The sequence below is a fragment of the Drosophila subobscura genome, chromosome U (assembly GCF_008121235.1).
Source record: "Drosophila subobscura isolate 14011-0131.10 chromosome U, UCBerk_Dsub_1.0, whole genome shotgun sequence".
NCBI lineage: Eukaryota > Metazoa > Arthropoda > Insecta > Diptera > Drosophilidae > Drosophila > Drosophila subobscura.
In genome coordinates, this window is record NC_048534.1 from 17,841,540 (window position 1) to 17,866,841 (window position 25,302).

The 25,302-nt window shown below is 44.4% G+C and overlaps 4 protein-coding genes across 5 annotated transcripts; 3 read left to right on the forward strand and 1 right to left on the reverse strand.

Annotated features, from left to right (window-relative positions):
- The first annotated feature begins 10,704 nt into the window (after positions 1 to 10,704).
- Positions 10,705 to 11,269, forward strand: LOC117901518. The gene is made up of 2 exons (XM_034812289.1): positions 10,705 to 10,784; positions 10,953 to 11,269. The coding sequence occupies exons 1-2, from the start codon at positions 10,770 to 10,772 to the stop codon at positions 11,244 to 11,246; spliced, it is 309 nt and encodes a 102-aa protein (XP_034668180.1). The 5' UTR covers positions 10,705 to 10,769; the 3' UTR covers positions 11,247 to 11,269.
- Positions 11,270 to 13,589: 2,320 nt separating this feature from the next.
- Positions 13,590 to 14,524, reverse strand: LOC117900645. Its single transcript, XM_034811077.1, has 3 exons — positions 14,375 to 14,524; positions 14,200 to 14,313; positions 13,590 to 14,139 (listed from the first exon to the last, which is right to left on the reverse strand). Exons 1-3 carry the CDS (start codon positions 14,444 to 14,446, stop codon positions 13,678 to 13,680), a joined length of 648 nt encoding a protein of 215 aa, XP_034666968.1. The 5' UTR covers positions 14,447 to 14,524; the 3' UTR covers positions 13,590 to 13,677.
- Positions 14,525 to 21,587: 7,063 nt separating this feature from the next.
- On the forward strand, positions 21,588 to 22,833 carry LOC117901147. 2 transcript variants are annotated; one of them, XM_034811790.1, is made up of 7 exons: positions 21,588 to 21,908; positions 21,962 to 22,089; positions 22,144 to 22,229; positions 22,301 to 22,333; positions 22,387 to 22,485; positions 22,546 to 22,684; positions 22,737 to 22,833. In XM_034811790.1, coding segments are annotated over exons 3-7 (342 nt in total). In that variant the 5' UTR covers positions 21,588 to 21,908; positions 21,962 to 22,089; positions 22,144 to 22,159; the 3' UTR covers positions 22,738 to 22,833. The 2 variants fall into 2 exon arrangements, with proteins under 2 accessions (XP_034667681.1, XP_034667680.1); XM_034811789.1 differs by lacking the exon at positions 22,737 to 22,833 and having other exon boundaries at positions 21,589 to 21,908; positions 22,546 to 22,713.
- Positions 22,834 to 23,151: 318 nt separating this feature from the next.
- On the forward strand, positions 23,152 to 25,226 carry LOC117901144 (apolipoprotein D). Its single transcript, XM_034811787.1, has 6 exons — positions 23,152 to 23,287; positions 23,356 to 23,479; positions 24,227 to 24,357; positions 24,413 to 24,492; positions 24,554 to 24,652; positions 24,804 to 25,226. The coding sequence occupies exons 1-6, from the start codon at positions 23,268 to 23,270 to the stop codon at positions 25,037 to 25,039; spliced, it is 690 nt and encodes a 229-aa protein (XP_034667678.1). The 5' UTR covers positions 23,152 to 23,267; the 3' UTR covers positions 25,040 to 25,226.
- Positions 25,227 to 25,302: the final 76 nt, after the last annotated feature.

Below are 25,302 nucleotides of genomic sequence, written 5' to 3' on the forward strand. Positions count from 1 at the left end.
CGGGTGGAAATGAATGATATCCTCGATGCATTCAAAACGCTAATGAGACGTAATGTGATGGCCATGACGGGCATGATTCTCATTTCTCCTAGCTGCTGGCTGCTGGGCTACTCATGGATCTCTGCTGTCTCATCAGGAGGAGCCAGGAGCAGCGACAATTAATTGCCATTGCTCGCCGACAATCGTCGTCGTTTGTCAAAAACTTTGTTGCAAGCTTAGTGGCAGCCAGATATACATAACAGCAGCAACAACAACAGCGAGTGGCAGTGGCAGTGGCTGGGGGGTGGTGACTGAGGGATTGCCACATCATCATGCAAATGCCTCTACAGTTTTCAGATACTTATAGCTCATTAAGCATGGAGCTCTGGCATCGTTTCAACTTTCGCAGAGTCACGCCACGCCCACATAATGGCGAAACTCAAAAACTGACTGACAAATTTTCACAGCTCAACGGTTATTAAACTCGGCTGAAAAGTTCAATTAGCTGCAAGACGCTGAAGGAAGGAAAAGGAAGGAGTGTGGAAGGAAATGGCAACTTAAAATATATAATAAACATAAGCAACAACGAGAAGGGACGTGTGAGACGCTTCTTACGCGTCACAACTTTTACACCCGGCACTCAGTACTGTGTTTTGTGAAGTTTTACATTTTTCCTTCATCTGTCATCTACATCAACAACACTACTCACGCCAACACGCTCCTTTAGCTCGCCACCCTCCCCTAGAAACACACACTGCAGACTCGCGGCAGAGGCAGAGGCCGCATACTGCAGAAGCAGAGTGTGAATGATAGAATGTGAAAAAAGCGTCAGAGACGTGTCAGGGGCAGAGGCCAATAAACTGAAGTATCTTTTGGGGGCTGCTTTTGTTCTCAAAAGTATAGCATACTTTCAGGCTGAAAAGTTCCCAATTACAAAATAGCGTAGGACAGCCATATCCTGCAGTCCTTGTGGTCCTTGATGGACTCAAGCGATACAGGAGACTCGTACCTTTGCCAGGAGGCATGCCATGTCCTGATCCGACAGGAAACAGCCGAGTTATAGCGTTGAAGGGGATTATAAAGAAAAACAATATTCAAATGGCATTATCCTTAATGTCCTAGCACCCGAAGTGATCCGGGACATTTTCCCGATCCCGAGGAGGCCTGACATGGTCGGTTTTCGAAACAGGAACAGCTGAGCTATATCCTTTTGACACAGATGAAAAAATGGAAAAACAACGTGAAAATGGCATTATCCTTAATGTCCTTGCACCTGTACTGGTCGCAAAGCATCACGGTGGGCCACATTTTACCGATCGTGAAGAGGGGCGTGCTAACATCCTGGACGGACTACAAATAAAGGTTTGAAAACAACAAAAAAAAAATCTCTCCTGTTAGTTTTTTTTTTTCAACAAATTTTTGTCAAGAATTTTGACAGTCACCTCTATATTTTGCCGACAGTGGCGCACCTTTTCGTAATCAGGCGATGAAGACGGTCATTTCTGGAACTCAAATAACGTAGTTCGAGAATTGGCCGATCTGTGTTAGGGACGCCACTTTGAGAACTTTGAAATTGCTTCAATGAAATGGAGGACAAAACTGGAAAATTTCCAGCCGCTCCTGACCGAACAGTACCAGGCGAACAGAGCCATCAGTAGAAGGTAACTGGTTTCCATGTTTTTTCACTGTGTCAAAAGCGGCATGCTATTAAACCGCAATTCATTTTAGTTACTTGGCGACTGAAAAATTTAGTTTTCTGTTATCTTCAAAATTGCCGTAGACCTGGTGATCTGATTTTGGGAGGTTTTCGCCCGTTTTTAGTTTTCTTTTTATCTTCAAAAATTGTAGATTTGGGGGGCGGGCCTAATTTTTGAAATACACTGGTTTCAGTGTGAACATACAGCAGTCTGGTGCCAAAATTTGGTGGCTCTAGCTCTCATAGTCCTTGAGGACTAGCCGACAAACAAGACGGACGGACGGACGGACGGACGGACGGACAGACAGACAGACATGGCTCTATCGACTCGTCTATTGATGCTGATCAAGAATATATATACAAATACAATATACCCTATTTACTATTCGAGTACCGGGTATAAAAAGGATACAAGAAAAGCTACAAAAATGGTGGGTGCGATGGAATGTGCTTCGAAAGTGCGGCAAAATGTTTGGAAATTAATGATAAAACCCTCGGAAAAACCATGGGTAAGATTTTCAGACTTCGTTGGATAAAAAAGAGACGGAAAAATATTTAAACAAATTAACGAAGGGGCAGGAATATCGTTTGAGAACTGAAAGCTATATGAAGGAGAGCATTAACAAGTAAATGCTTAAAGCCAGACTTCTAACCCAGTTTTTTTTTGGAATATTCAAACATTCAATCTCCCATTCAACAAAGATTCCCTGGTTCCAGGCCAACAAAGTTTCCGCTGCAAAGTCTAACGAAAAATCGACGCAACATTTTCCATTTTCTAAAACTCACATTTCGACTTCAAAGGATACTTTGGGCAGGAACTATCAGCGAGGAGTTCAATTAATTACACGACCATTACCGCACGCTGCGCGAGTTTGCAGGGAAATGTTTTGTCTGAGTTTGGAAAATCTTTTTGGACGGGAGCGCAGAGGACGGACATTTGTCACACGCTCGCTTTCAGCAGCTCCATCATCATCTTGATTCGAATGGCCATTCAGTCATTGAGTCATTCGTTGCTTTATTCCTTTCGCCTTATCCTGATGTGAATTCCTTGCTGGGGGGTTCCTTGAGCTTTTCAATATTAATTGCAGAGCTTCGAAAAGGGCAGACCAAGACGAATACGATGAGGGTCAGGTCAAGTCAAACCAGCACAAAGGACACACTGACCCATGTCCCCTTTTGCTTTGACTTTTGATGAATGGCTAAGAATTTGGCATGACATGAATGAGCATTTTAAATAAATTAGTTGGAGATGGACGAGAAGCGTTTCATTTACGGCCTGATTGAGTCCTTTGATTAGCTGCAAAATAAATCACATGAAATTCGCTCTTAAAGTTCTTAAATAAACCCGCTCCGGAATCGTTGCTGATGGTTATTAATCAACAAAATAAACCAGCATAAAAATGGTTATAAGTTAATTAAGCTAAATGAAAGGCTCTTAAGCATGAGAAACTCCAGACGGCTGCCTGGCTGCAGGTGCCACGTTCAAGGTGAAGACCAGAGAGACGACAGCAGTCAGTCGTATAAAAATGCCAGAGATAAATTTGATATAAGCAGGGGTGTGGCCTGGCCCTGGGATCTGAGCCCCAGACGCAGACAGCAGCAAGACAAATGTCTGGCAATTTGGCTAAATGGCAAACTTGGCCGAGTAAAACATGCACAGGAGCATAATCAAGACAATAATTATTATTGTCATGTGTGTATTTTGCCCAAGAAAGTTCTATCCCTCCACACCCAAACCCCACCTCCATCTGGCAGATGAGGAAACTTTCAGTTTGGTTAGCCGCCGCCTGTCTGGCACTCGTCTCCTCAGTGGAGACTCTCCACTGACTGCCTGACAGCGTGTGTTAATTATGGCCATCGCCAGGAAGACCACTCCGCTCGCTCTCGCTTTGTTTTGTGCTGAAAATCGCATTAGGGAAATTACCTAGAATGCCAGATACCTCAGCAAACATAAATACGTGTAGTTCTGCTCCTCTCCTGTTCTCTTTGGGGCATTGTCTGCCTGGCAGCAGCTTAAAGGCTTGCCAGCTTATTTTAACTGAGCCGCTTTGTTTCCGACTTGAACTTGCTTTAGTTTTGTCTAATTAGGCATTTCTATTGGCTTTGTCTTGCTTGAGCTTTCATCTTTTGATGGGCAGCAGCACAATCTGAGGTTATCTTTCCAACTTTATTCTTACTTTAATCGCCTTAAAGTTAAAGCTCATTCTTGGTGCACTTCACATTTATTTTCTTTCCTGCTTTACACACATCATTTATTGCCCTTCAGCTGCATATTTTGTTGCTGCGAGCTTGTATGCCATGCTGAGGCAGCCCAGCTTAAGCTTTGGTACCTGCTTGTGCTGCTCAGCGCTCTCTTTAAGCTACGCTCTCTTTGTTGTCTACGACGCGACGTCGCTGCCGAGCGAGGCTGCGCTCTTCGCTGCCTGCTAAGCGCTCTCTTGAAGCTGTGCTCTCTTCTTTGGCTGCCTAGCTGCGCTCAGCTGCGGATCCCCAATGCAGTCATGCAAGCGGCAAACGCACTCTCGCAATTTGGTTGTCATTAAACATGCCTAATGGAATTTCGCCTGAAGCCGCTTTGGAACAGCTACACAAAAATCTAAATGTTTTGCTCTGTAATTTAATAAATAAATTACAGTTTTGTTTACAAAGATTTAACATTCAGCAACTCTTTTTGATAGTGTGCCAAGGAGCTGTAATTAAATTTATGTACACAAGTACAGTCACGCCTCGGGCATAATTGACTTGTCTTGACCCACCCCCAAAACATCCTCAAGCCTCTGCCACTGCCCAAGCAGAGTTATGCAGAGACAAAATTCACAAAACTCTACCACTAATTGCTATTGACAGTTATGTTTGGGAACTGAACAACAGCCATGGCCGTTGCCAAAGATGATTAAAAATTTAATGGCTCTGAGTGGCAGAGGATGTGCCCTGTGGCTAACCCCAGTCCAGCGGAACATCCGACTGCTCTTTGACTCGCATTCCAGGAAAAATCAAAGATTTTGGTCATGCCAAAGAATAGCCGGCGGCTGGCCAACGACCCTCGTCGCAGTTGGAGTTGGATTCGGGGGCTGAACTTCATGGAAACTATGGAAATTTGTTGTTCAACTTGTTGCTAAATACACAAATATCCTCCTCTAATTTGATTACAAAGTTACCACGAATCCACACACAGCCCATTCTGTGGCAAGTTCTGCTCGGATGCTCTGAAAATATCTCAAGGTGTTGGGTAAGTGCGGCCCGAAGGCTGTTCAAAATCACAGTCTGACAGCTGCTCGAGTGCTCTTTGCAGTTTAATGAAAAGTGAAATGATATTTTGGGGGAAAATATTTCATATTTATAGCTGCTGATATTTTTCTGCTGCTCAACGCTGCCTGAAATAAGATTTCGGATACCCCACATGGGGGCATAATGATGTGGAATGAAATGAGGTTGCAGTTGGTCCATTTATTGTCTGGGAAAGTTACCTAAAGGTGTGCCAGTTCTGCGAATGTTTACCTAGATTCCCATACGCATTCGACTCTCCATTTTTGGGCACCCTCTGCCTTGACTTTTGCTGCTGTTTGTGTAATTCGAGCTTAGTGTAATGGAATTTTTAAGCGAATGTCATAGAAATGCACAAAGCACAATGAGACAACAAGCTGCTCAAATATGCAAAGACTTTTACCCCCAGCAAACACACACACACACACACACACACAGGACACCTAGCAGGTTATTATGAGCAAGCAGCGCCAGGCACTTCCCCACTCAAGGACACCCCCCGCTGCATCGAGGGGAGGAAACAGGAAAAAATGGAACTTATTTTCGTAGACAAGAGCGAATCTTGTGTTTATTTGCGCTTATATGCACATCATACATCATCTATCATCAGGTTGGATGGGAGTGTGGGGCACAGCATCATCATCATCAGAGGGCGCCTTTCACTCAGCTGGGATACCCTTGAAGAGGGTTGTTCGATTTTAAAGAGGGTTTGTAAGTGCATCAGGGAAGAACTTTGAGGTTTTATGGAGTAGCCTGGTTCTACTTCAATTGGAATATTAATCAGAATAAATGAAGTAGCTGCCGGCAGTGTATCCCAACTTTCGACCTACAGCAAGTAACCTTTATTTTCCTGTTGTTTCCATCTTCTTTTGCTGCATCAATTTTCGCTGTTGCCATTATTATGATTGTTATTAACTTAAATAGAAAATACTTGACTGTTTCATAAATCTCACCCACTGGAGGAGGAGCCTGCTGAGTGGTACAGTGGAAGTGCGGAGTGGCGGCAGTGGGGAAAGGGGAGTGGAGCCTGGCTGAGTGGCTCAGTCGGGCTGAGGTCTGTGGTGCAGTTGGGGTCCTGCTGCGTCAAGTAGATTTATGTTGTTCTTGCCGCTGTTTGGCGTGTGGCGACGAGTTCCTTTCTGATTTATTTGTGCTCGAAACTCCTATGAAATTGCGGGGATTACGCACCAGAAACTAAAGCCAGTTTTGCTCAAGAAAATGAGAGACAAAAACAGACAAGATAATGCCGGAAAATAAAGAAAAGAAGAGGTTTGATGGCGCTGAAATTAAGACTGGAAGAAATACATTTTCTGCCAAGTGGAACATTATCTCTCTTTCGTAATTGAAAACCCAATCACTTACCACATTAGGGCCCCATTCAACAGATTTAATATCTCTCTCCACAGCTTCTGCCTCTTTGCACTCCACCAACTTTCAACCGCAAAATTCAATTTAAACATTTTGTGTTTCACCTCAAGAATTAGGCGAAAAACTAATTGGCCGCCTGCTGGGGGTATCCTTGCAGCCAAATAGGGTAAAAGTCACAGAGAGAGAGAGAGAGCGCGGAAAGTATTGTATTTCCAAGGCAGACAAAAGGCGGCAGAAAACTTTTAATAAATTCGCAAATTACTTTTTAAGCAACTCATTTTCGGTTTCGGGCTTGGGGTCGGGGTCGGGCTTGGATGACAATCAGCGCGATAAGAAGTTGGCATAAACAAGAGCAAAGCCGTAAACTACAGGCTGTTTAGCATTAAGCCGGAATGAAGGCAGATGGCAGACAGATGAAAGGAAAATGCGTCCGGCGAGGACAACAACAAACCCACCCACAAGGACACATTGGTCTGGTGCTGCTGCCGCGTTGGCAATTTTTATTTAGCTTTTGTAAGTTAATTTGTGCACTATTGTCCCGGGCCACTGCAGGACGCGGACAGGGTCCGAGACTCGTTGCTGGACATGACTGGCCACTCTCCCCCTTCCTGGACTCATTGAATGAAACGAAACGTTTGCCTTTTGCACTTTTTCTCTCTTCGCAAGTTCTTTCCATACACTGCCAGAGGGAACACTGATGCTTGCTATCCTTTTCGTTGCTTTCCACGTGCGAAGAGACCAACAGAGACAAAAGTCGAAAAACGTTTCTTGCTGCTCTGCCGCAGCGGCAGCAGAGCAACGGATCTTCACCTTGCTGTAGCAGGGAGGGCGAGTAAACGAACGAGAGAGCTTTGCTTTGCTTGGCACCTTTGCTCTCTGCTCAAAAACGTTTCTTGCTTCTCTGCCGCTGCCGCAGCCATGCACAATTGTGCACATACGCAGTTCTTTCTCTGCCGCTGCGGCTGCTCTCTCTCCACACACGAAGCTCTTGCGCTGCACGTGCGCTGACTGCGCTGCCCGAGATCTCCTCTCCCACGCACAGTGCACACGACGGTGCCGCTCTCTGCTGGAAATCTGCAGTGTATTTATCAATTCGCCATGCAGTAACCATCCATTATTCTTCTTGTTTTTAATGTAATTCAATTTCAATGAAATTTAATCGTCCGTACATGGCAGGCAGCCTCTCTCCCTGCTGGACCTTTCCTCCCCCCACACACACATTTAACATTATTTGCGTCATTTTGTGGTGGTTAATTTCAGTGCAACGCTTTTACTATTCAATTATGTTGCCGCTTGTCGCCTCATTCACGGCATTTTTTATGCACCTCCACCTCCTCCCTAGTTCTATTGTCCTGCTAATGCTTGTCGCCCTGTGTCTTGTTTGTCCTCCTGTGTGTGTGTGTGTCCCGTTTGCTGTGCTTTTTTCCATTGTTATGAAAAATTAAATGGGCATAAATCATGCTAATGGCGCATTGAAAATTTATGATGCTTTAAAGCAGCGCCAGAACTGACTGAACTGACTATCCACCATCAATTTATTTATGCATTTGCAATTATTTGTGCATACATGAGGGTTGGAACTAACAGGACACAGGACACTGAATGGCATTGAATGGCATTCCAAGTCGGTGTTCCCTGGTGTGGGTTCCATTTGGTTCGCTTGATCTCGTCCGATTTCAATTAGATGATTGTTTAAATGCAAAAGTTCCCATTTTTATGGGGGAATTTTCCAGCTGATGATGTCAGCAGGGCTGCTGGAACTATAAGGGGGAAGAATTCTTATTGTTTTTGTTGTAAGAATTTATTTAACAGACTTGTAAATCAATTGCGGACAGGTTTGAGTGTGGAAATAGTAGATTTCTTTTCTTTTAGATCACTTTTAGTCCCTCAATTCCCGCAGTTATCCAGAAACGCTAACCCCCGCTGAAACCGACAACTGCTTTGCCATCATTAACCCCCCAAAGACCCCAGTGGCTGCCCCGCTTAAGCGCCATAACTAGCTCGGAAATCCATGCGGAATTTGCAGCGCCACGCATCTGGTAGCAGCTCCCAACTAATCCAGAACTCAGGGGTGTGGGATGTGAGGGAGGTATAATGCAAATTGCTCTTATAATTTGCACAGCAGCGACGTCATTCATCAGCCTTAGAGGAGGGAGTTACGGCGGAGCATTCCGAGGCTAGACAAATTTCCCAGGGATTATCAGGGCAAGGATGCGCTGGCTGCACTCTGTTGCAACATTCTCTTGCAGCAGCTCAACGCTTTGGCGCTTCATTCCATTTATTATAACAGCTTTTTGTTGCTTTTTTGTGCATTTTATTTTTATTTTTATTTTTTTGGTGTGTTATTTTCATTGCCAAAAATATATTTCAAGCGGTTGCAACGGCGGTGCGCAATTTTATTTGGGTTTAGGATACAGTTTGTTGCAAACTGCTTGCCACACGCAGACACATTGGCACTGCAGATACACAGACACAGATACAAATACAAATACAAATACACTTTTGGGGGCCATTGCAGTTTGCAGCAGATACGGATCCAAGCGCCGACCTCCCGTGGTGAGATTTTCATTTAGCTCAGTGAGTATTCAGCCAAAGGGGTGGCAAAAGTTGGAAATTCGAAGGGTATATCGGTCGGGAATAAAGTTAGCATTAGTTTTAGAATTCTATCTATTAAATATTATAAAATCTGTACCATAATGTAGCTTTGATTTTTCAGCTAAATTAGAAAGCAAATTTGTGCCAATTCCTAAAATAAAATTCTCCTAGAATTATTTCTAGAATTATTTACGCAAATTTGTTTTGAAATTTCTTCCATAAATTTAATACATTTTAAACTGAATTCTTTACTGTTCTCCGCTTTCATTTAATATCTTTACAGGTCCTCCCTGCTGCGACTCCAATCCCCGACCAACCACAAAATCATTCTTAGTCGATTTTTCTTTGCATTTTGTGAGTTTTCCTTTTGTTTTTCCTGCCTCGTCGGCAGTCCGTTCCTTCCTCCCCCCTGGCTTTCATGGGTGGGTCCAGTGTTGTGTTGTTTACATGTTCATTCGCGGGATTTTTCACTTGAAATTGGAAAGTCGACGCTGGCCCAAAGAGTTAAATCCCAGCCACTGAAATACACACTCTGAAATGGGTTTGGGCATGGGAATACTGCTGGCTGGTGCTGGGGAATCGCTTATTGTTCCGACCCACACATTGTTGCATTAAATGAAGGCTGCTGCTGCCCCTTTTGCGGTTGTCTTTTGCATTAAGCTTGTTAGGGCTTTAATTTAGAGGCATCCTTGGCCGGAATCGCATCAACGCAGCTGGAGATCGTTAAATAATTCATGTCAGGCCGCAGCGAAATCGAAAAAAGATACGAAAAACTAAAGGAAGGAGCAAAAAAATAGAAGTAGAACGAACAGCAGCAATGAAAGCCAAATTAAGCAGTTGGAAGCGTTTAGGCAGGGAAAAGGATGTGGGGCAAAAGCCGAAGCAGGATAACCAGGAGCCACCGGGGGAAGTCCCAGCTGGGCGCCTGATTTACGTTGCAATAATTTTCATCTCATTTTCATTACGTTCTCCGGAGGCTTATCCAGGGGCAGAGTCAGAGCCTTTGCCTTGGATTGGAGTGGAGTGGAGTTTTTTTTTGGTTTTGCAGAAGGCCAAAAGGTGCGAAGCCTTTTGGCCTGCAACTACGACGATGGTGGGCCACTTGAGCTCTTGGCTATTTATCATGCCCCAAGAGCTTAAAGGACATAACTTGCCTACCGTGTCCATAGGCTGCCTCCACTGTGTTCGTAGGTCCTGCCGCCAGCTTCCCCTTTGCAGCTGTGAAGTTTCCATGGAATGGCTGATGGTTTTTTCTTTCCCCCACTGCCACTAGCCAAGTGCCCCTCAAAAGTTGTGAACAAGTTGCAGGTTGAAACAACAACACGCCAAACAGGAATAAAAAGGATCAACAAGGCACTCAACAGAGCAGTCTCAGGACAGGGAAAACAGGAAAACAACAAACGGAAAAGGGGAAATGACAACCGGAGTGTGACACTTCGCAGTGCCGACAGATTTACATCAATTATTGAACAGGTGCGTGGGTAACAGGTGAATCTACGCTTCCATAAAGGCACAAAAAAAGGGCAAACAACTGACAACTATTTGTGGCAACAACAACAAAGCAGCAACAACTTTTTGCTACTATTTGATGTCGATGGGCATTGATGGTGGCAGCTGTCGAGGCTCATTTGCGGCTTGTGGGTTCGAGGTTTGATTTGAAACTTTGCGAGGAGTCCCCTCAACATCAGAAAAATATCACTAACGAAATGTAAAAGTGAGTGTAAAAATGTCGTTGGTATATTTACGGTACATACTGAAAAGGAGTTGGTATATTTGTGAGGGTCGATCGTGGCGATGCAATGCAACACTTAAAATATTGAGCTTCCGGAAGACGAAAGAAAGCAGCCGCGTGGATAAAAACCAAATTATGAGAATTGAAATCGTAAGTTAGAAAGAAAGTAGAAATTAAGTAATTTATGATTAACGTAAACTAATACATAATCTTAGAATATAATCAAATAATAACACCCCGTCATAGGCACACACTTTGCCTTTTTTCCATGGAACAATCATAAGCAATTCAAAATTATTCCTTTAAACATTTCTTTAGTTGCAGATGGAAACCTTATCGCTCCATTACGCGTCCCAGCTCGCCGAAGTGCGCAACCGCGTGCAGGAAGCGAAACGGTGGTTTGAGGGGAAACGCAACGCTCTCAAGGCTAAAAAGAGCCGCGTCGAGCGCCGCATTAAGCAGATGCGGAAGGTGGAGCAGGAGGTGCGCGAGCGCGAGAAGCTTGTCAAGATGAAGGAGAAAGCGGTGGCTGAGGCCGAAGAGAATTTACTGGAGCGCGAGAAAATGCTCGCCGAAAAGGAAAAGGAAATGAAAATGAAATCAAATGTTTAAAATTTCCAAAGCAATTAATTAAATAAAAAATATCCAGAATTAATTATCTTTTATTTAGGATTTTGGGCTGGGATTTAATTTCAGGTCACTTATAAGAGTTCGTTCTACGAGGGGAAAGGCAAAGCACTCGTCCAGCGTCTTATGAGTCACCAGCGTGCAGTTATTGCATGGTCAGCGATGGCCGATTCTGCCCGCAGCCTCTGCCCGCGGCCTCTGCTCGCAGCCGCTGCCGCTGATTCACAGCTTTGCGACCGCGTGCCATTTTCGGCTCTGCTGCACTTGTGTGTGCGTGTGAGAGGGCGAGCAGAGATCACAGCTCATACGCTCTCGCTCTTTTTCGTTTCGCTCATGTTTCTCATACGTCCTGAGTTCCGTTAGTTGGCCGCGGCTTGCGGTCGGCCGCGTGTTTTCGCTCTTTTTCATGGGCCTGCTGCTGCTGCTGCTCTCTGCGGATCCATGGCTGCCCGAAGTGCCTTTTGTAAACAATTTTCTTACACGCTTTCCCCTCAATCCCCACAACAATTATTGTGTTGACCCTCGCTGAAAAGTTTTCTGTTTAACTTTTTGATTTTGCGTGAAATTTTGTTTGTGCCTGCTACGGAATCCTCTCGCATGCCGTGCTCTTCATTAAGCACTGAGCCTGGTCAAGGGGCTTAGGAACAACAAAAGCCATTTATCCCTTAAAAAAGGATTTGCAAATTCAAGAAGCACAACGAAATCCTCTTGCCAGCAACTCAATTAGTTGCACGCATCCATTAGATATTCCGGGCACAGACCGAGGAACGAGTGGAACGATTGCAAAGCCATCAAATAGCCTGCGGGTCCGCCTTCGAATCCGGATAGATGGTGCGGGGGGTAGGGGCTGGCTCCTAAGAAGGGTAGGAGATTATTTTTTGGGTACAGCAGATCCCGGTCACGGGCCCGTTCGACCACAAACAAAGATGTCACGCAGTGCGTTGCCCAAGGGGATTTGGACACTGGAACACCCAAAAATATTATATATGACATTTTGTTTTGAATACTAATGTGCGGCAGCAAGGGGCGGGGCTCTGCTGGTGGGTTGTGGCTGCTAAGCTGAAGGTCTTAAACTTTCCGACAAAAGAACACTTTGCATAGTCCATGAAGTAAGCGTATTTATTGAGAGTTTAAGGAACGGATTTTGTTATTGTGTTTAAGGATTGGAAAATGTAATTATATTGTGATGGAAAAGTGAGTTGAGTTCCTCATTGACTTGGACATCCAAATTGTTGAGTGCTTAGTTGTCCACATCATTGGATATAGACGGCAACGAAGGCATCAAGTCACCCTCCATGGACATAATGCCGCAGTTCGTGGCCTCCCCCTTCGGCTCATCATCTAGGTTCAGCTCGGGCAACTTCTGTATAGCCGGGGTATTAAAACTGGACAATCCCTTCAGTTCCATCTTGTAGTAGACGCGCGGAGTGTACTTCGTTTGCAGTTGCTCAAACCTAAACAAATTGGCAAACAGCTCCATATCTGTGGGCGCGCTTTCAACGCGGTGCGACGGCGACTGATTCATGCTAAAACAATCTACAAAAAAAATATGTAAAATGATTGCAAGAGTAATGCATTTGTGAGCCACAAATCTAGCAGACAACAATTGGAAATTAAAGTCTAAAATTTACTTACCAATTAAACAGAAAAAAGATGCAGCCGCAAAAGTTTCTCGAGTGCTTTTGAAAAAAGTAAAGACGCGTTAGGGCAGCACAAAATAATGCCAAATGGTCACATCTAAAATTAGTATTTGTGATTAAAAGTTAGGGGAATTTGGGAACAAACGACTAAAGCATCTACAATGAATAATGAATTAATTTTAAAATATTATTTATAAGTTTTAGCATTGCATTTTCATGAAATATGCCAAAGATTTTGCTGAAGCCTATCGACTATCGATACTTGTTGCGAATATTGTGCAAAAATATCACAAGGTTTTTGCTAATTTGCGAGTAATATTTGAAAATTTATTAAATGATAAGAAATCTCTGCCAATTACAGATCTGCTTGCCAAGGAAGATTTAAGTAGAGTTCCAAAACAGATCCAAAAGGCTTCGCGGCAGACTTTAGCACCCAAACTGCAGCCAACTTAAATTTAGTTAAAGAAAAACTACAAAAGACTTAAAAATATATCTATTGCAGCTTCCAATTACAGCCAGCGCACAAATTCAATTGTTGGCCATTTCCTCTAGAAACGCCACAAGAATTAGCCTGGCAAAAATCAATTGGCAGAGCAGACGACAAATGCGCCAGACAAACGCTGGCCCATTCGACTGCGACTAATGTGTCTCCATCGGATAGGGCCAGACAATAAATACGCCAGACGAGTGCAGGGGAGTCTTGAAATTTATAGAAACCAATCAATAGACAACCATTTGAATGTGTGCAACTAAATTTGAAGAATCTGGAAGCACTTTTAGTTTGAGCCGCGACAGAATCTGCTCAGGGTGGGCGGCAGTGGGCGACCCGAGAGGCTCCTCACGCAGCGAGGCTCCAGATTGCGCAGCAGACTGCAGACACGCTGATGCTGAAAGCCGACAAAGATGGAGCCATTCCTGTAGATCTGGTCGTCCAAGTAGACCACATCGATGCCCTCCTGCATGAGACGCATGTGATAGTGATTATCATGTGGGCAGAACTTCAGCTCCGTGCCAATCTCCTTGCTGAGCAGCGAGGTGGTGTTCGCCTCGATTGTTTCGGTGCCGTCTGGATTGGTAACGGCCTTGAACAGGTGCACTATGAAAACAGCAAGCTCTGCATCGCTGTACAGGCTCTGGCCGGAGGGCAGCACCGTCAGCTCCACGACAACATTCCTGCAGCAAACTAGCTCCGGCTCGTAGGCCTGCAAGGCGTGGAATTTCAGCAGATCTGAATCGGTCTGTGGGGAAATTTTACATTGGAATTAAACAAAAACCTTTCGCTGGAAACTGAAACTCACATCAAAGTTGTCGCGGTAGTTGATGAGCATTTCCATGGTGCCATAGATGGTGCCTTGCCATTTGGGTGGCAGATAAGCCTCAGTTTCCGACGAGGTGAGCAGCATTATGCCGTGCTTTGGCAGCATAAAAATAAACAAATTAGGAAGCTGCTTGCAATTTTCTGCATTTACTTACCTTATCGTATTCATAGTCCTGCACATTATCGGGTGTCACGTCTATGGGATTGCCGTTATAGTCGAGAAACATTTTGTAGACTTTTCTTTGCTTGATATTCGGGGCCTAAAAGTAAAACAGAATTCAATTTGGTGGCAAATCAGAGATCAGAGACGGAGTTTTTTGCTGTGACGCTTGTGTCAGTGTCTATCGATAAGGGACAATCGATAGCTGCACTACAGATAGTTTTTCGGAGCAGGGTTGCATTTCAAGTGATTTCTTTTTGATGAAAAGCTGAAGTTGTTTTCAGTTCGGGTAAGTCTTGTCTTGATTAGCTCCCTTTGTGGTCTTGCTCATAAATTTGTCCACGCCCTCCTTGCGCCAATGACAACTTAAGTGCGGTCATGTTTTTGGGGTCTCTCTCTGTTCCATTAGGAAAACAATTACAGACGACTCTGACAGTGCCAATGCCCCAGCCCAGACAGCGCACAAACTAAGCCCAGGAAGAGATAGCCCACTGGGCGTCTGGCCGGGATATGTGGCCATAAATTATGAGTTTGTCGTCACATGCTGGCGGCCAGTCTTAGCCAGTGGTCATGTCTATTAAGCTGCCTTTTGGGGCTCTGTCTGCACAATTCTTGGTTGTGATCCAGCCCAGCGACCGTTTATCAAGTCCAGTGTTTGGGGGGCAGCTGAATTTGTTTACTTTCTGCGCAAAAACCTTTCGGGGAAAGGCCTTCAAAACCCAAAAACATAAATTATAGCCCAGAAATTCCTTTAGTTTTCAGTTCCCATCTCCAGTTCCCATCTCCAGCTCCCATCTCCAGCTCCCACTTCCAGCTCCCATCTCTCTTCTAGTTTAATTTGCTCACGAACTGGGAGAGAGAGAGAGAGAGGGAGAGCGGGCGTCACATGTGTGTCTAAGTGATTTTCAATAAGTTGCGACTTCTCTCCGTGTCGTCGCTCGGGTGTGGGTTTGGGTCAAAGTTTTTGGGCACGATTTTTCACAGCTCCAGATATCTATATGCATGTATGTAGGACTAACATAATTTATGGCGCTTTTGTGTAGCAAGAGTGGGGGAGGAGACTATCAGTGTGTGTGTGTGTGTGTGTCTGAGCTAGCGGATTTTCGCAGGCGTCGATAATGACGAGCGATTTCTCATAGCCAAAAGTGAGAGAAGAGCGAGCGCAGAGCTGTGCGGGGGGTCGCTCATTTCGGCAAAGCACCAGCCATTTGCAGCAGCTGCGACCGACCTTTGACATCCCCCAGGCCCAAGTCTGCCACGTTCTAGGAAGGGCCACAAGACCAGGAGAAGGAGAAGGAGCAGGGGAAGGAGCCGGAGCTTGAGCAGCGCCGCGTACATGGCACGTAAAAACAAACTTGATTCTCGGCCATCAAAAAAATGCCATCCGTCTTCCAATTCCGAACAAGAAATGTTCCTCTACAAATGTTCACTTTGACTCGGCTGCGCGACGTGATTCAATATTTTTGCGAAATTATTTTTTAATCAGACTGCGACAGAAGTCAAACAAACATTATCCAGCGAAAAGAGAGCAGCGAAACAGAGGGGGACAGAGAGCATGACTGGTAAGCGATGAGAAATATATCAAAGAATATGAAAGAGAATAGCGGTACTTAGATAGATGAGCGGCAAATATTAAAGTTGTATTTGGAGTGTGTTTGAAGCAGTGCGGAGCGTGGAGTTGCGGTGCCCAAAGATGAGCGCAGCGAGAAATGGAGATGCAGGTATGTGCATGTGTAGCTGTTTATTTGCACGTTATACACAAACAAGGCTGTCCGGTTGCAACGGGCGGGGTGGAATTGGAGTCCCTCCCATTAGCTTGCAAGCTAAAGCTGCCTGAGCGCCGCGTGGATCGTTGTTGTAGCCAGAGAGCGAGCATCGTCGGCGGCAGAGCAAGCGGCGGCGTGAGAGCGAGAAGCGTAGCTGGAGAGCTAACGGTCTGTTTCGGCTGTAGTGGTAACAGTGCGCGTACATGCAACGCTAACAGTGTGTTTTTCTGTTGTAGCTGGAGAGCTAACAGTCTGTTTCGGCTGTAGTGCTAACAGCAGTCCAGGTACATGCAACGCTAACAGTGTGTTTTTCTGTTGTAGCTGGAGAGCTAACAGTCTGTTCCGGCTGTAGTGCTAACAGCAGTCCAGGTACATGCAACGCTAACAGTGTGCTAGTCTGTTGTAGCTGCAGTGCTGACAGACTGTTCAAGCTAAAGCGATCGCTAACATTCTGTTGCCACGCTACAGCTGCTGTTACGCTTAACATAGCGGATTGCCCTAAGATTCGTTGCTCAATTTATCAATTGAAGTGGGACGTTGCTCGCTTTGGTCTTTATCAAATTATGACATGATTCCCTCTTGTTCCTGCAGCAACCCTTTGCACGCAACCCAAGCTGTAAACACCCCCAGGATATGTACAACATTTACACATAAAACACCACAAAGAAAAGAAGGGAAAAGCATAGAAAGTCCACCAAATGTGCACAAGAAAAACTTTTGTAATTTGAAAGATTTAGCAGCTGGTACGCGTATTGGTCGCGTCGCGTCGCGTCTCGTCGTCTCGGTCGCCTATTAACGCTCTCATCGAATGACGTTTTTGGCTCGGGTTCGACTGTTACTTCCACGAATACTTATGGTAAATGCCCGCAAAAATGTTGCAAATGCTGCCGCTGCGCTGCTGCCCGGCCTCCCCTCTGCTGAAATGGCAAACCAAATCAGCGAATCTCATACCATGTCACGGCCCGTTCCATCCTTAAAATTGCAATTGTGACAATGCTGACAATCTGCAGGCGACAGCCAAACACCAGAGTTTTGGCCCAAACAGGAAGGGGGAGCAAACAGACGGCGGAATGGCAGTTCCGTCCGTCTACAACTCGTCCAGCAATCTCCAGCTCCATCTCCTTTCCATCTCCCTCTCTGCCAGCCACCATTTATGTCCTTTGCCATCTCCCATTTCTAGTGCCTTCGTCCAGCTTTCGGTGCTTCTGTGGCAGCGTCAAGAAAACGGCGAGGCGACACTTACAATCAGTATGAAATTTACGCGATTTTCATTGCGGCAAATGGTTCGCTTTTTTCGGTATTAACATTTCTTGGCAGCCAAACGGGAGGCTGCATAAGGTGCGTGGGTGGGGGGGCGCTGAAGCTAAAGTCGTGCCAATTTTCATATTTTTCAGGCACTCTCTAGAGCCGGGGGATATCCCATATGCGGATAAGTGAGCAAACGGATGGGAATTTACTCAAGAATGTTATTAAGAGTGGAGGAATAGTTGGGAGCAAACATAAACGAAGGAAACTTTAGGGAGAAATTGTTTCAAAATGTGCAAAATCTTTCCATAAACTTCCCTAGTGATATTCCATTAAGAAGATCTCTTCAAAGATCTCCCTGCAGAGTATACGAAATCTTCGTTATGTTCTCCCACGAGTAATATGATTTTCCTTACAGTTTGGTGGCTTCCACCCTGGATATCCCTTCTCCAACGCCCTAACCGGCATAACAACAAACAGGCAAACAGCTCGCGGCTGCCACGAGCCAAAAGTGGCATCAGCTGCGGCAGTTGGCGCGGATATATCTTCCTGTTACACAGTCCCTGTCCCTGTCCCTGCCATATCCAATCCCCCATTCCCCTAGAACCAGCTGGGCACGCACACGACTCTGGCTGGCTCCCACACTCTGGCTCCTGCCTCCGAGACTGTCTCTAGCCGAGGATAATGCAATAAGCGTTGCCAACAAGGCCCCAACGTCTTCGTCGTGTAACTTTGAGCCTTTGCAGGAAACTGGCTTGTGGGTGGTACGATGCACAGCGAGGAGAGAGGTTGCACATGTGTGCCAGACAGGTTATGCGCCATAAAAAATTTAAGAAATTTCTAGCAGCCAGAGTCAGCACCGAAAAAAACGACAATACTTACGAGCATTTCACAAATCAAAATACTCTTCGAGGGCTCACTCCCTCCCTCCCCCCTGACTGCCTTTGTTGTCTGCCCCAAGTGGTTATTGTTCTTTCCTTTCCTTTCCTTTCCTTGTTCTGTTTTCAGTTCGGGGCCAACTGATGCCTCGCAGAGCAGCGTGTGGGGGGGAGGAGTGCGAAAAACAATGTGCTAAATAAATAAATTTGTCCAGGATGGCAATATCAAAATAAAATATGGAATAGAAAAAACTTTGTGCCATGACTGACTGTGAATGACTTTTATCAGGTGGCAGGTGATTGGGTAGAATTTTTGATGAATAAATGGAAGGAAAGATGAGAGAAAAGTGCAGTAAGAAAATTGAGAACATTTTTGGACAGGAATGTGGACATGTCAGAACAATTTCCAGTACAGACTAATTGGAGTTTGTTGCATTGTAAAGCGGGATTTAAGCTTTAAAGATCTTGGTTTAGGTACTTTCCTAACAGACTTAATTTTGTTTGCAATATTGTACTTACAATTCACAGATCTTCACCGTCAAAAGATTTTATTTTTATTACTAAATCTCCACTACTCCTTCAGGCTTAGCTCTCACTTTCCGACTGTCTTTTCTTGTAGATCTTCATAGAAGTGCAAGCTCGATAGAGCCACACATACATACACCCACGCACACACACTGATCCCAAAGCTAAAGCCGCAAGCCGCACTGAAAGCTGCGCGCTGGTTCTCGCGCTCCGTTCCTCGCTCTCCGTTCCTCGCTCTCTGCTTCTCGCTCTGTCCCACGCGCTCTCCTACTCTCTGCGTCCATCGAGCACCTGCGTAAACAGCTTTGCGAATCAAAGACCGACCGGGTGCACGTAATGCAATATCAGCACAAGGAAGGGGAATCAAATGTCCAAAATGTTTACATTTACTTTAACGGAATGGCGACAACAATAACTGAAAGTGATCCCCTGTATTGGATGTTTATGTTATTTGATTGGTTTATTATGTTGATGTTTCCTCTCGTTTTGGTTTCACTTGGCACTTTGCTTTTGAACTAAACAATAAACAATTATCGCAAATATTTGTTTGCAGGCCCTTGGTGTACCTTCCTTTGATCACATAAAGCGAAGTAATTTAACGCTCTCGCAGATTGATGCTCGCTCTTCAATTAAAGCTCTCTCCCAGCGCTGCCATCTCCCCATCCCCCCATCTGTTTTTGCCAATGTAAAAGAAGAGAAACAGCTCTTAATATCCTAGGAGAATGGCATGCAAAAAGGGGGCACAGCAGAGGCAGAGACAACGGGAACGGAAGGGGCAACGAGAACAAAGGCAAGCACAAATTGCGTCATGTTTTGCAATTCCCACGCATTCTGGGAAGCTTCTTTCCCTTTCCCTTCCCCCACTGCTACACCCTTCCCCCCACATATCTCGACTCCCACGAGTTCGCTTGGGTTAAAGGTCGTCCGAGTGTGTCTCCACCCACTTGATGTTGCAAGTGCCGCCTGCTGCTGCTACTGTGGCTATTGCTTTCCTCCACTCGGATGTTATTTAGCCGACAGTTTAGTGTTATCATCCCCGGACCACCCCCCTTCCGGCTTCCTAGTCCTTTTTTATGTCATCTGTTGATTGCCGCAGACGGGTGCACTGCACCCAAATAAACCCAAATGGAACTACAATAATAATCGAAATTAATTCAATTTTGGTGGCAGGTTTTAAAGGTAGCCACTTAATTAAGTAGCCACACACACGCACTCGCACATGTGCTGTCCTGTGGCCAGGATGTGCAGCACTCTGCTCTGATTTTTTGTGGAAATCAAATTACATTGAACAAAATACATTGCCCATAAAGCGAATGAATAACCGCAAAATATTCGAGCACTTAAAATCGCAAAAATGATTGAATTGTGTGCAGAGAGAGAGAGATTTTTATTGGATATGCAAACGTGACACGACACGACAGCTCGTGAGTGGGAACAGGAGTTGCTGTGGGAGGCAATTCCTAGGCAATCATCACCTCAAAAAAATTTCTAGAAAAAATCAATTCCTTCCTTGAAGAACTCTCAACAAATCCCTCATTGATTGTACCTCTATCATAGTTCCAAAAATCTCTTCTGTCTCACGCTCTCATCTCACGTGTCACCCTTTTCGGTTCTGTGGTTTGCGCACCACAGTGACAGGGGCCACAAGGGGGAACAGCCGCATTAAATAATAGGCTCATCAGCCATACAAATGTATATTTAAACTACATACTTAACATATTTAATGTCGCACTTAAATACGATTCAGGATATGAAGAATTATCTGTGCAAATACCCTTTAGGGACGACGCCACTGTCTGTAGATCTGGAGCATAAATGTGCCCAAAAAGCTGCACTCATGGCCTTTAATAACCCACAGCCGGCTCTCTGGCTCTCGGTATCAGGCTACCAGTTTGCCGGCTGGCTTATGGTTTGCCTTTGATCAAATTATCCCTTGCCTGCGCCCACCCACGGGCAGTGCCACCTGGCTCAGATGTCCGGTAAATGTGCGGTACATATTTTAAATTTAATTACTACACGCTGCATGCCACACAAACGACAACAGGTCCAAGCAGCCATTCCATTCCATCCATCCATCCATCCATCCATGGGGCAGCGCCAATCCATTCATTCCACGACCCCGCGGGGTAGACCGAGAGAAATGCGCCATGAATTCGCTTTTCCAAATAGTTGGCTGCCCATTCAAAATCTGCGCTAGTTATGCGGTTGTACATACATATTTACATAATTACATACATACATACATATGTATGTACATATGTATGAAAATATGAATATGTATTCGAACGAAAGGCGATCGGAGAGTTTCTTGTAATAATGTACAGCAGAGTCTCTCAATCTCTGTAAATTCTACAAAAAAACCAATAAAAATATGTGCTCAATTTCTGAACAATTTGAATTTGTAATTATAATTTTTAGAGCATTTTTCGAGCTGCTTTCCCTTAATCCTCAAGCATTCTGCGTACCTTCGATGGCAAACTCTTCAATCCCACCTGCCACAGAAAAACTTCCATACACCATCTGCACAGGTACGGGGTCTCTACTCTCTCTCCCACATGGTGCTTCCTCTCTCTCTCTTCTCCCTTTGCTGTCCTGCGGGCAGTTTTGCACATTTAACTCAATTTGTGGTTTACATTTAATTAATTTAATAATATGTTGGGGAGAGTGGGGGAATGTCATTTCTCGAACCGCAAAAATCTCGCCACTGTCAACGCACAGATTGTGACCAGATTTTCATTCATCTCAGACAAAAAACACACAAAATCCAAGCAACAATGGCAAAGCACTCAACAGATGGCGCCACTGTACGCGCAAGTGGATTGTGTCCCGCGGAGGGCGCCACGCAAATGCAATCCACACGAGACGGCCGAAGCTTTCGCTGGAGTGGGTGCAAAATTCGTAATGGAAAATCAAGCAGATAAAATCTAATTATTAAGGGAATTAAAAAATATCCAAGCCAAGTTGCAGTTGGACTAGAGATTTAGCTGGAAATGGAGCTAAAGGAAAACTTTTTATTCATTTTACTCATTTTTTTGTGGGAGATTGCAGCTGGTCTGAACTGTACCCAGGCGCGTGTCCTGTAATAAATCCTGTTGAGAAATTTGATTTAGATAAGGTTAGAAGCTGACACTTAAGAATGTTTTTAGAATGATTTTTCTGTTCCATTAGTTTCTGGGCATTTGGTATGTGCAATCCCACTACCCATTCGACGATGAACCGCAGCTGGAGTGTCAGCATTTTCTCTATCAACGGCATAGCGGACGCTACTATGAGTTTGAGCTGCTGCTGGATAATAGGTGAGGCAATAAATAATCAAAAATTATTGTTTATATCCAGATTATGTTTCAAAGATTTGCCAAAAAAGTGATGACCCGCTCGACTGTTATACGTTACGTGGATGAAACTGGAGGCGTTGAGGTCAAGCGTCGCAATAGCAGTAAGTGCAAGAAAAATCATTAAATAAATAGTTAAAAATAATGCTAAAAATTGCAAAAATGCTCCAAACAGCCTATGATAATTCGCCACATAGGAAACCTATACGTAAGTGCACAATTCAAATGTTTCAATAAAGATTTAGCAGCTTCCCTTTGCAGCCACTCGACCTCATCGCTTTACCATGTTCCCCGTGGCCGTGGAATATGACTCCTATGTGGTCATGATCACCTGCATTGCGCACCGAAGGGGCCATTATCGTGAGTAATATCAATATCCAAGAGCAAATGCCATATGAAATTTTCCTTTACTTTCCTTAGTTGGCGCTTGGATCATGACGCGGCACTGCAAGCCGCCGGGCAAGCACATTATGGCCGCTCAGAATGCGCTCATGAAGCAGGAAGTTGAAGTTTTGGACATGATTGATGCCAAGCAGTTCGATTGCGATGTCTATGAATGGTGATTGACATAATTTCAGAGTCTTTACAGGTGTTCAATTTTTATTTTCTAGAATAAATGCATGGCAACCATATTCAGGACATTGAACTACTCCACTTGATCGCTGACAATTGATACGCAAGCAACACGCGGAAGCCCTTATCTAGACACAATTATCACAAAAAGTGTTCTATGCATATGAACATACATATTTACATATTTACATACATACTTACATATTTGCAGCTTGCCATTAAGTGATGTAAATTATAAGCGCTCAGAGAGTGTAACGAGAGCACGCACAAACACGCGCACACTTATCCTCTCTCCCTCCCTCTCTCACTATTCCAGATCGTCTGCATTTCACTTTTGTTTACATTGGCGAGCAGCGTCGGCGCAATCGGCAAAAGCTCTCACCCGCCCGTGCGTCCGTCCGTTTAGCTACCTGCCTGCCCAGCAGCGACCTACCCGAAGCCCAAAGCTCTGCCCACAAGCACATATAAAGGTGAATTGCAGCTGCACTCGCGCTCCAGTTCTAAGCTAGAAGTAGAACAGAAATTCGTTTGTTTTTTTTTTGCAGCGCAAACTAGAAAAATCTATTGAAATGATTCAACAACGTTCGGGGTATGTCTCTTAATTGTCTACAGTTGCCAGCTTACAGCTATTTACATATCGCTTAATCACGCTCACAGCTTACATTTCTTGCTGCTTATCGGCCTGCTGGCCGGCAGTGGAGTTTTGTTGGCGCACGCTCAAGTCCCCTTTCCCGGACAGTGCTCGGAGGTCAAAGTAGTGGAAGACTTCGATGTGGAAGCGGTGAGTGTTTTGGTTTTCGGGTTTGCTTTTGCTTTCGTTTCTTGTTTGTTTATGTTTGTGGCGGGTTAGAGAGGGCTTTTGGTGGGGGAATTTTAGAGATTAAAGAGCGCATGGAAGGTGCTGGAAAGTATAAGTACGAGCTTTAGAACATGTTTATTTTGCATTATGATTAACCTTATGGATCATTCAGGCGATAAGCGAGAAAGTGAAAGTTTTAGCGGCGCGAAAGGAAATTGTATGAGGAGAGTTAATACTCTTTTTTAGATGGCATACAGAAGCGAAATAAAGTAGTGTTTTTTTGATCCAAAATCCAAATGCTATCGAGATTTTAGTTAACTTTCAATGAATATTTTCTGCTACAATTTCTCTCAAAAATTGATCACATTTCATACCAAAAGAGAGTAAATATCACTAGTGCATAGAGTAAATTTCAACGCCAACAAATATGCAACTCTAAAACAATAACAATAATGAAAGTGATAGCCACATGCCGCAGAATAAAAACAAACAAAATTTAATTAACTTTTATTACAAAGTTGCCTCGAGTGTTTCTGCAGAACAAAAAGATAAGATAAACATTATTGATTAGTTGCTACGGTTTATTCACGCGAAAACTATTTGATAAACACAAACACAAACACAAACAAGGCACTCCACAAGATACCAAAACACCTGTTGTGACAATGCAAAATTCCATGGGAATTCATTTATATTTAAGCTCTGCTAATACTCCACTACTCTTTGCAGTACTTGGGCATCTGGTATGAGCATAGCAAATATCCATTTGCATTTGAAATTGGCAAGAAGTGCATCTACGCCAACTACTCGCTCATTGACAACGAAACGCTGTCCGTGGTGAATGGCGGCATCAATCGACTGTAAGTTGTGATCCCTTATCCGTAATCCAACACTAATTATGTATAATTTATGCAGCACTGGCAATCCCTCGAACATAAGCGGCACAGCGAAGGTTATAGGCCCCGCACGGCTGGCTGTCGCCTTTTTTCCAGGACGTAAGTGCAGCTCTTCCGCATTGATAATCCAAATTTGATTTATTATCTCCCAAATTTGTAGAGCAAACGACAAGAGCCAACTATCTGGTACTGGGCACCGACTATGAATCATTCTCCGTTGTTTACAGCTGCACTAACGTGACATCTCTGGCTAATATCAGTGAGTAAACGAGGAAGTCAACTGGAAAATTATTATGCCTAGCGTTGACTCTACCCATTTGGCATGTGCACAACACTTTGGCACTTGTTAACTTTATGGCATGTTCCATAGATAATTTCTAACAAATATTTAACCCTCTCTTTCCATTCAGAAATCGTTTGGATCTTAACCCGTGAGCGTGAACCCACAGCAGAGACCATTGCCTCGGCCAAACAAATCTTGGCTGATAACAAAATCTCGCAATCCTTCCTCATCGACACACTGCAGAGCAAGTGCCCCAAATTGGACTCGAATGGCACGGACTTTGGCGCTGAGGACTTGACTGCTGGCGATCCGATCGATGACTTTGTCGGCACTGTGCTGCCAAATGCCATTGAGAAGGCATGAGAATGGCTGCGACGCTTCTACGTGCGTCTCTACAATATTTTCATGAACTTTACGAGTTCTTAAACTGAAATTGTACATAAATATCTTATATGCATGTGTACATGTGTAGTTGTATAGACAATTGTTATATAGAATACCGCAATTAATTGTTAATGCATGAAATAAAACATAGTTTCGGTTATGGAAATGATGCGAGAGGTTTGATGGGTCAACGATCAGCGACAAGCTGTGGCCAACTGTTAACACTTTGATGGGAGCTAAGA